Below are 11,637 nucleotides of genomic sequence, written 5' to 3'. Positions count from 1 at the left end.
ATTCAAATATGAATGTAATTTTTTTTTCTGTAAAATCTGTTCCAAGTGGGGCCCGATATCGGGTGAGGTCCGTTATATGTTTATTATGTATGATATGTGGTGTTTTGAGGAACTCACTAAGCTTCATGTTTACGGTTTTCAGTTTATGTTTCATGTACTTCCGGATCCAAAAGGAAGAGTTCGGGGTGATCGCATCGCACACACCACATTGTTCTGCATTTTACCTTACTCGGATGTTTTGGTCGTACTTGATTCTATTATGGTTTTATTAACATGTTTTGAAAGATGGTTTTATTACTACAATTTTCAGTTTATGTTTCAGGTACTTTCGGATCCAAGGGGAAGAGCTTGGGGTGATCGCATCGCACGACACACACCTTGTTGTTCCACATTTTACTTTACTCTGATGTATTCGGATGTTTTGGTCATACTTGATTCTATTATGGTTTTATGAACATGTTTTGAAAGATGGTTTTATTATTCTAAATTGAAATTTTTGGTTTTAATTTTTGGGACGTTACACAAGCACTAGAGTTGGAAGATGGCCATTTCATGGGTGCCGATTGATCCAGAAAAATATTTGGTGGAGTTAGACATATTATTGGCAGAAGACTCGAACGAAGAACAATAGCAAGCTAAAAACAAGGAAATGTGACAACATTCCTCTAATAGTCATGATGCTTATTCCTATGGAATTACTTTGTAAGAGAATAAGAGAGAGTTTTGGAAAAATAACGAGAGTGTTGTGTTACTTTCCTGACACCTCCTATGAAGGATGCATTTATAGAGTTGGAAAAGGGAACAACACATGGTATTTTGTACAATTTTTATACCTCTATTATGTGTGTTTTTTTTATAGGAGATCCTGGGCAGCCAACGATTCTTTGTTGGAACTCAGCGGGATACTTTGGCGCCTCGGTATTGCTTTAGGCTCAAGGATCCCTTGATTCAGGTCGGCCTTCGATTTGACTAATGGTATATTGTTATCCAGGTCAGTTATGAGTAAGGATCGGTTGTATTGTTCTACAACTCTTGGCCGCATTAAGTTGACACACTACTAGTTATTTAATACATATTTATGTGATATGCATATGTCATGCTGGAACTGATGTTAAGATGTTAAGATCATGTGGTGTTATACCTAGTTGTCATGCTAGGATTGCTATTATGATGTTATGGTGGTGATGAAATGATATTTTATGATCTTTTATGTAATATTTTATTGTAGACTTAATGTATGAGATGTTGATTATGGTAACAATTTAAAGTAGTTGCAATCTATAGTTTATAGATATGATGATAGTGATATAGTTTTTACACTATGTTGTATACATGCCATATTGCTTTATTATTAGATACATGTATTGTCATTCCATATTAAGGGGTGCTTGGATAAATTAACTTATAATTTATTAGTTTATTGCTTATTAACTTATTGCGGTGGGAATAAATAGTTTTTGCAAAAGTGTTTGTGGTAGGATAAGCAATAAGCAAGGGAGGGGATGCTTATTAAAATCAGCTTATTTAACTTATTCATACTACAATAAATTGATTTTTAAGGATTCATATCCAAACATTTAAACTTAATTTATTGTGATAGGAGGAATAAACAATAAGCACCATCTTTTTTTTCCTATCCAAATACCCTCTAATATAGAGTATGAGTTGACTCGATGTAAATGAGAGACTAAAGTTTGATTAATGATGTGTTGCTACCTACTAGTGATGTTGATGTGATGTGTCACCATTAAAGTGATGACGACCTCAAACTATTCTAAAGCGATTTGTCGACATTGGCAAGCTTGCTACCTGGAGGTGTTGTATGGTTTCTTAAACATGTGATATACATTCCTCTTGTTATACTCTTCCCCTTTATTGGATTATCGTGTGAAAAGAATTTCTGAATCCATGTGGTCATTGATGAGTTTTAGATATATAGAAAATAAAATGAGAGGTACCCCAAATAAGTTTTAGATAGAAGAATGAAATGAGAGGTACCTTGATGTTGATGTGATTCAATGTCGATGTTATTTTATATAATGATTTTTTATAAGACACATCGACAATAGATGAAATATTGATCGAAAATCTAATAAAAGGAAAATGATAAATTGTATGCCGATCAGTCATTATTTCTTGACTTAATATAGAATCATTTAATTATGAGACATTGACTATATAAGAATGAAAAACTCTCAAATGTATGATGATAACGTATATATGTGATTATAATATTATATCATCATCATCACTGATGGCAGGGCATATAATGATATAAAAACATGAACAACATATGTGTATCCTTAAAAAAGTTACACAAGATATTATATAAATAAACGTAATTGCAAAAATAATATATTCAAAAGAAAGAAGTACCCTGGTCACAAACATAGACACATGGATACTTTATCGAACTTCTTTATCTTTTTCCAGTAAATAGAGATATATACGGTGTGTATTCTGCAGCCTTTCGGGAGGTGCATTAATACACACACACTAGAAATACACAGACATGGAGGTGAAGGATTTATAGTGCAGGAATCTTTGAAATAATCCTTTTCTTTTTCAGCTCCCCTGTCATCCCTAACCTCCATTAAAGCTATAAAAGGTTGCAACTTTTTAAGGAACACGTAACTATGTGTGCATCGTTGTGTGTTTAAGAAATTGTTCAAGAAAACAGTGATTAGAAATCGTTGGATTTGGAAAAACCAACTAAATTTTGTGTTGGGTTTTTGTCATTTTAGATTGAAATTGAAGTCAAACATATGATAATTTGACTTCATTTCAAAGACACTCTGTTTTCACGATTTCTGCTAAGGTGTTCTTGTCTTTCTCTATGCACATGAAATCATGTGGCTTTGATTCGGTTTCTTTCTTTTCATCTGCCGAAAAGAAAGAATTCATATTTTATTGGTCCCACTAAGCTTCATACAGCTTCAATCCCGAAGATATTTGCCTCTTCTACACTCAAAATCCAAAAGGTAATCCTTCAATTCAACCTACTTATTCCCCATTCATGAGTTTTAGTATCGTTTTTTCTTACAAAAACTTCAAATTTCTCATATGGGTGTTTAATTGTTAATGTGGTTTGTGTTTAACAATCATATTGCTTCATTGCATACGAGTTAATTGGTGTCTGCATAATGTCTGACCTTCAAGTATGAATCTTTGACCTTGAATCCGCATGAACATTATGTGTTATGTAAATTAAGGTTACAAGAATCATAATTAAGGCTTTCCCATTTGGCTAATTACAGTTCTAGATATGGGAAAGAGTTCAAGTCTCCAAATTTCATCAATATTCTGATACAATCTGTTCTCGTTTTCAGGATCTTCATATGTTCTAAACGCAATGGCTAGAACTTATTATTCATGGCAATCAGCAGTTGTACTCCTTGCTCTTTTGATTGTACCAATTCGGTGCTCCGATCACCATAATTTCTCTCAAGAACAAACCCTTTTGAGAATCCAACAACTTCTGTATTACCCTGTCATTCTTAGCAGCTGGAACAACACCACAGATTTCTGCAACACAGTTCAAAGTTCATCAGTAACAGTTATTTGCTACGAAGGCGTAATAACACAACTTCACATCATCAATAGCTATAAAACCCATCAATTGCCTGAAGATTTCTCGATAGACACCTTTGTTACAACCCTTATTAACCTTCAAAGCTTAAAAGTCCTCAAACTGGTTTCATTAGGTCTATGGGGACGAATACCTGCAAAAATTTCCCATTTATCATCGCTAGAAATCCTCAACACTACTTCAAATCACTTCAATGGCAAAATCCCATCGGAAATCACATCTTTAACGAATCTCCAATCACTTGTTCTTGATGACAACAACTTTACTGGATGGATTCCATCTCGTATCGGATTCTTATCACGTTTATCAGTTTTGAGCATGAAGAACAATTCGCTAAACGGGTTGTTGCCAGATTCTTTAGGGAAACTAACTGATCTTCGAGTTCTTATGCTTTCTCACAACAACTTTTCCGGCGAATCTCCTGATCTTCGTGATTTGAAAAACCTCCGAGTTCTTGAACTTGAAGGTAATTCACTGGGACCCAAGTTTCCTCAAGTCCCATACAGAATTACCTCAATTGTTCTTCGAGAGAACAAGTTCACCAATGGTTTACCCGAAGAACTACATTCATTTTATCAACTTCAAAAGCTAGACATAGCTTTAAACCGATTTGTTGGACCCTTTCCAACTTCGATACTATCTTTACCATCGATAACTTATTTAGACATAAACGGGAACCGGTTTACGGGATTGCTTTCCGAGGATCTCGCATGTAATCCGGGATTCCAATTCGTTGACTTGTCGGCTAATCTTCTAACCGGGAAGCTCCCGGAATGTCTCGTGTCTTCAAAGGTCCGGAATGTGGTGTACAACGGGAATTGCTTGAGTACGAATGATGGAAACGAAACTAAAAGTCAAAAACCGATTTCATTTTGTAGAACCGCAGCTTTGGCAGTCGGAATCATACCCCGGAATCACAAAACGAGTAACTGGTCAAAAGCAGCTCTTGCATTGGGGATCACCGGAGGGATTCTGTTGATCAGTGTGGCGTTCTTGATTTTCCGGCGAGTTCATGGTAAAAAGATGGAGAAAAAGCCTCCGGCGAGGGTGATAGAGGAAAACCTGACGAGTTCTTACTCGTCGAAGTTGCTTTCGGATGCAAGTAAGCCTTCTCTCCTTTGACTTTTTAAGGTCAAAGTTCAATATTAACAATGAATTTCAAATTTTGAAGGATATGTTACTCGAGTCATGAAGCTTGGAACAGTAGGAATCCCGGCTTATCATGCTTTTTCGTTAGAAGAACTCGAGGAAGCCACTAATGGGTTTGATACATCCACCTTCATGGGCGAAGGGTCCCACGGTCAGGTACATTCTTATTTCCTGATGATATCCGGAAGTATCCGATACTTCGGATACTTCTTGAAGATATAGCATCGGATAACCAGAACATTAAAAAATGTTCTGGTTATCTGTCACTTCCTATGATATTAGTATCGAGTTGATACTGATGTCCAATGTTTTTTAACAAAATGTATTGATCAATTTGACTAATTTACTGAATATCAGATGTACAGAGGTCGGCTACAGGACGGATCATATGTAGCTATCCAATGTCTAAAAATGAAAAAAAACCACAGCACACAAACATTTACGCGTCACATAGAGTTAATATCAAAACTCAGACATCAACATTTAGTCAGTGCTCTCGGCCACTGCTATGAATTTTACCTCGATGACTCGAGTGTCAGCAGGCTATTTCTCGTGTTTGAGTATATACCAAACGGGACCCTTCGGGACTGGATTTCCGGTAAACTTTTAAATAATTTAAACTTCATATCATCAATAAACTAGAATTTTTTTAACTCTGATGTGTATAATAGGGAACAAAGGAAAAAACTTGTCATGGAGTCAAAGAATAGCAGCTGCTATTGGTATAGTGAAGGGCATACAATTTCTTCACACGGGCATCCTGCCCCGTGTGTTCTCGGGCAGTTTAAAGATAACCGATGTTTTGTTGGATCAGAATTTTGGTGCAAAGATTAGCACCTACAACCTGCCATTGTTGGAGAAAGTCGAAAAGGTATTAATACTGTGAAATATTTCATAAAAATAATGTTAATGTGAGCTCATTCTTGATGTAAACAGGAAGGTTATTTCAAAAGTTTCAAAGAGACGAATCGTGTGAAAGTTAGCCATCCAGAGAAACTTGATGTGTATGATTTCGGTGTTATACTGCTTGAGATCATTTCAGGGAGACCGATTTGCACACAGAGGGAAGTAGAGTGTTTAAAAGAACAGTTTCAGAGCAGAATGAGAGCTGATGATGGAGCTATGAAGGAGATGGTTGATGTGACAATACGTGACAAATGTTGTGATCAATCTTTAATTACAACGATGGAAGTTTGCAACGGGTGTTTGCTTGATGATGTAGCAGATAGACCTTCTGTGGAAGACATGCTTTGGAATTTGCAATTTGCTGCTCAGGTTCAGGAGGCCTGGCATAGTGGCCATGGATCTCCGGTGTCATCTTCACAACCTGCAATTGCAGAGCGATAGCATTATGGGTTCTTGTGGACTCCAACCATTGAAAGGAGTTTCATTTGTAAAGAGTGTGAGAATCGTTCTAGCTCATTGATTTGTATTTGAGGTAGATAGGTTATCGGTTTATGTAAGTTTTGTAATGATTAGATGCAGGTATAATGTGTAATTATTAACACATTGTATGATGATGTCTTATTGTATGCAAGTAATCGAACTCTTGGTTTTCGGTAATTCTGTGAATGTGAATCCTACGTTACCTTACAATTTGTTAAATAGTTGGAGATGAGAGAAAGGCTCGAGTCCATTAAAGGTGATTATTAGACTGTATTGTACATTAAGCCCATTGTAATAGTCCAATTAGGGGTATACATAGGGCTTGAAGATGGGATTTAGGCATAACTCGAAAAACTAAAAAACACAATATGGATGATGATGCACGTTGTATTGTTGATGGAATGATATAGAAAATATGTTACCATAAAAGGGATTAGTTATATGACTATTAGAAAATATATGTCGAGACAAAAAAGAGTTGGAGAAGGGATTCCAACATATATAACAATTTATATTACCATATCGTACCGATGTGGGATATACTAACACTCCCTCTCAGAGTCAAAGGCTCGATGAAGATAGACTAGGATGTATTGAGCCACAGGGTTGCAGGATGCCGGCTTTGATAGCATGAAAATATATGTGGAGACCAAGATTGTCTCTCCAAAAAAGTCATTGCAGAGAGAAGGGGGATTCCAACATATATAACCACTTATATTACCATGTAGTACAAATACGAGATACACTAACACTACCATTAGAGATGTTCTGTAACACTACCATACGATCTATATTGATGTTTTTCACAAGGCATGAAACATATTGACATTAATTGTCACTTCGTTCGTCAACATGTGTTTGCTAAAACCTTTGTCCACCATGAATAGAGGCTCATATCTTCACTAATAAGCATCCACAAGTTGCGTCAAGTTCCGATTTCCAAACTCAATTTGGTTCATTTAGTGCCGAATGATTTCAAATTCATAATGATTCAACGAAGTTAGGATTACTCAATAGTTTTTGTTAGAAAGCTTAATCAAGCACATTGAATACTTACAAATTCAAAGGTTATCAACAGCCTATAGATAAATATCTCTTTTGTTATTTTATCATTTTGGGATGGTGTTAGTGTATCTCATATGGCACACGGTAATATAAATGATTATATGTTGGAATCCCCTTTCTCTCCACAAGGGTTCTTTTGGAGAGACAATTTTAAGAAAGGGGGGGGGGGGGGGGTTAGTGTATCCACCTCGGTATGACACAGTAATCTAAGTGGTTATATATGTTAGAATCCCTCTTTTCTTCAATACCTATGTGGGATACACTAACAGGTAGTTTATTGTAAAGTTTTTTACTATTTGAATAAACCTTCAAGATTGGTTTTTGTACATTGGAGCTGATAACTTTTATTGAAATATATAAATGTAAGTTCATTCTTGGTGTACGATGATGAATACAAATGTTGAAGACTTTGAGATAAATAAGATGTTTTCTTATTGAGATATGTCAAATATTTCAGCGTCTTATATGAAAAAGAAAAGGTTGATGCTACTGTTAAAGGATGGGCGAAAGAAGCTCAAGGCTGTTTAGAGTGGAAAGAGGATACGAGGATGATGACACATATAGTCATATACGGGGATGATGACACATATAGTCATATATAGCAAAGTTAAGATCCAATTAGAAAAAATATTGGTAGATATTATAATAAATCATATGTATAAATTAGATGGCAATGACACTTTTTTTTTTTTTTTTTGATAAGTTTTACTATTAAAAGTTATGAGAGAGAAAAGGAAAAAAGCCATGCACACGATCTTCATCTTTCCCTCTTCTCGCAAAGATAAGTTGTTTTGCTTTCAATTATTTTTGTATTTATGTCGTATTTGTTTACTTATCTTGCTTCCAATTTTGTATTTATGACGTATATGTTTTCTTTCATCTTATCTTGTTTAAGGGCATCTCCAAGACTCTCCAACCCAATTTTTATTTATTTATTTATTTTAATTTTTTGAAAGAATTTTATCTTTTGTGTAAAAAAAAGTTAACCATCTCCAACCCATTGTCCTATTATATTTTTTACATTCCAAAACATATTAGACCGAAAGGAGTGGGATTCGCTACTCCACTCGCTAGGCTTGCTATCCATGGTTGAACACCGCCCCCTAGCGCTCGTTGGGGGTCGCTGCCTCCGACTCGTCGCAACTTTGGCGACAAGAGAGAGAAACCTTTTGTGCAATGTGATTGGTGGAAGACAAAGTGGTGAGAGGAAAGAGAAATTTAAGAAGAAAATAATGATTCAAATTGGCTTTTTCCATTTTGTGTTTCTTTTCTATTCTTTTTTTTAATTCAAAAGATTTTTTTCCATTTGATTTTTTAAAATAAAATTCTTTTCTAAAATCAAAATGTATATGAAGCTTAGGTGGCAGGTAAAAATGTGATGTAGCAATGTGTTAATCTATAGACAATGAGGTGTGGGAAAGAGCACCAATTATATCTATTAGGAGTGCATAGTTACTCTAAATATTTGTGTTTTAATATTTTATTTATTTAGCTTTTAATTCGAAGTAATTTTTTTAGAAATATGTCATTTAAAAACGATAAATTGTATAAGAATGTTTTTCAAAACTCATAGGAAAATTTCCATTTTTAAATAAAAAACCATTCATTTTATTCTTTCAAAAATTATTAAAGTATCAAAAGTTGTTCCAAATAACATTAGAGTATCATAATTAAAAGTGCGGAATCTTCGGTGGATATAGTGCAATCATGTAGGACCTTTTCTTTTGTTACAAGATGTACCCTAAAACATTTAAACTTAAAAATATAAGTACAAAACTAAGTGAGTTCCCCATATATATATATATATATATATATATATATATATATATATATATATATATATATATATATATATATATATATATATATCATACAGATAATGGCCTATTTAAGCCAACGAGCCCCATCCGATAGTCTATTTGAACTGACAACCTATTTCAGCCATGTGAATGTTGTGATCTAACCATAGTCTTACTGTCACTTCCGTTGTTAAACCCCTCATTTCGGTCTTTCCTACGATGATTCAACCATGGTCTTTCATGCAAGTCACAGAGACAAACAAACATTTAATGACACCTCGTTTCCTATATAGTATAATAAGAAGACTCACATCTCTATCTAAGTAGACTATACCATGGCTGGTAAGATCCCAAGGCTGGTGCTACACAGTACATAAAGAAACACAAAAGGCCAAACCTTAATATATTATCTAAAACTAACAAACTGAACAAAAGTCAACATAGCCAAAAAGTCTACGGTCAACGGTCAAAGCCAATGGTTAGCCACCACTCCGTAGCTAACCACTGACCGCGTCGTGGCAACTACACGAAAAAACAAGCGCAGATGAACCCGTCACTACGTCGTCTACCCACCGCGTCGTGGAGACTGTCCAAAACAGCTTAATGGATTAAGCTCTTATTCAGTTAAGCCTAGCACTCATACTTTCCAGGAAGCTTCTTATCACTCAAATGGTCCATAAAAATCATTGCTTTATAGACATGCATGTCCAATGCATGTCACATCCCTCGTTTGGTCAAAATGGTGAAAAATATGGCTAAAACCCTATGCATGGCATCTAATCAACATAAAAGTCTATATATGAAATATATAAGACTCAAGGGACATCAAAGATCCGTAAAGTAGCTAACTTTATCATCATCAACCACTCATATGAACACAACATGGGGAAATAAGCTTATATCCTAGATCTACAATGGATGAACCAAAAAGGTGAAATTGGAGACTTACAAAGGTCCAGAATATGCACAGGGAGATAGAGGTGAGTTTGTTTGATGATCCTTTGCTCAACAAGGCCTTCTTTCTACCTTCAAATGCCCAAAACACCAATGAAACTCAAAGAGATCATGAGGAGAGTCTAGGGTTTATGTGAGGATCTTCTAGAGGTGATGAAGGTTGAGGGTGGTCGAAACCCTAGCCGATATACTCCGTATATACGGCCTAAGGCCCAAAACCTAGGGTTTTGTACACAATGTGGCACCATGCCACAGTCTTATTTGTCACTACGTCGTGGTGACGTGTCGCCACCACGCCGTGGCAACCAGTGTACCACGTCACGTAAAAACAAAACTCCAAAATCCAAAAACTTATCCATAGGTGAATTTCAAAGAATAGTACTTGGAAATCTGGAAATTACATGATTTAAAAAAAATGAAAAGGTTAGCCTTTAAATAATTTTTTGAAAAATGGTTTTTGTGAAAGAAAGGTTAAAGAAAAATGATGTTGCAAAAGTAATACTTTTTGAAAGGTTAATAATTTTAGATGATCTACAGAGCTCCTATATCATGAGATAGTAACTAGCTTATATAATTTGTAACATACTTTCCTTTAATGGCACCAAGCTTTTTGCTTTTTCCTATATAGTTAAATCAATCATATAGAAATTGTAACAAGGTGTCAATGTACTAGGTCGTAAGACGGTTGGGTGCAAGTGGATCTTCAAGAGGAAGACCGACATGGATGGGAAAGTACATACGTATAAGGCGCGATTGGTTGCGAATGGCTTTACTCAAACTCTCGGAGTTGACTATGATGAGACCTTATCACTAGTAGCGAAGATTAAATCTATAAGGGTTATGCTAGCGATAGCTACGTTTCATGATTATGAAATATGGCAAATGGATGTCAAAACCACTTTCCTTAATGGGAAGTTAGCTGAAGATGTTTACATGAGTCAGCCAGAGGGTATTGTCAATACATAGCACCCTAATAGAGTGTGTAAGCTTGAGAAATCTATTTATGGATTGAAACAAGCATCTCGCAGATGGAATCTTTGTTTCGATGAGAACGTCAAAAAGTTTGGTTTTTCGAGAAGCGAAGATGAGTCCTATGTATATATCAAAGCCAGTGGGAGTATAGTTAGCTTTCTCGTATTGCATGTGAATGGCATACTGCTCATAGGAAACGACGTCCCAACCCAGTAAGAGGTTAAGTCCTGGCTTGGGAAGTGCTTTGCTATGAAAGACCTCGGAGAAGTTGCTTATATTCATGGGAAAAAGATATTGAGAAATATGAGTAAAAGACTAATAGGACTTAGTCAAAGTACTTACTTGGATAAAGTGTTAAAACGTTTTAGCATGGAGAATTCCAGGAAAGGGGAGTTACCAATCCAAAGCAATGCCAGGTTAAGTAAGACTCAAGGCTCGAGTACCAAAGCCGAGATAGCAGAGATGGGTTGAGTACCTTATGCTTCCGTAGTTGGCTCAATCATGTATGTTATGATGTGTGCTCGCCCTGATGTGGCCTTCGCTTAGAGCATTGTTAGCAGATATCAAGGGAACCCTGGTAAAGCACATTAGACCATAGTAAAGAACATTCTCAAGTACCTACGAAGGATTAAGGAATGGTTCCTTATCCTTGGTGGGAGTGATGATTTGAGAGTGTGAGTGTATAGTGATGCCAATTTTCAGACCGACTGAGATAATTTTCGC

General features: G+C 35.8%; 1 protein-coding gene across 2 annotated transcripts; it reads left to right on the top strand.

The window, feature by feature from the left end:
- Positions 1-2,374: 2,374 nt before the first annotated feature.
- LOC145000690 (Leucine-rich repeat protein kinase family protein) lies at positions 2,375-6,301 on the top strand. 2 transcript variants are annotated; one of them, XM_078959952.1, is made up of 6 exons: positions 2,375-2,981; positions 3,330-4,691; positions 4,761-4,894; positions 5,096-5,336; positions 5,410-5,609; positions 5,675-6,301. In XM_078959952.1, exons 2-6 carry the CDS (start codon positions 3,353-3,355, stop codon positions 6,083-6,085), a joined length of 2,325 nt encoding a protein of 774 aa, XP_078816078.1. In that variant the 5' UTR covers positions 2,375-2,981; positions 3,330-3,352; the 3' UTR covers positions 6,086-6,301. The 2 variants fall into 2 exon arrangements, with proteins under 2 accessions (XP_078816078.1, XP_078816079.1); XM_078959953.1 differs by lacking the exon at positions 2,375-2,981 and adding an exon at positions 3,036-3,158.
- Positions 6,302-11,637: the final 5,336 nt, after the last annotated feature.

The sequence above is a fragment of the Lactuca saligna genome, chromosome 6, assembly GCF_052625555.1.
Source record: "Lactuca saligna cultivar CGN05327 chromosome 6, ASM5262555v1, whole genome shotgun sequence".
Lineage (NCBI taxonomy): Eukaryota > Viridiplantae > Streptophyta > Magnoliopsida > Asterales > Asteraceae > Lactuca > Lactuca saligna.
The sequence above is the reverse complement of the archived record's forward strand: the minus strand, read 5'-3'. Positions and strand labels throughout refer to the sequence as shown.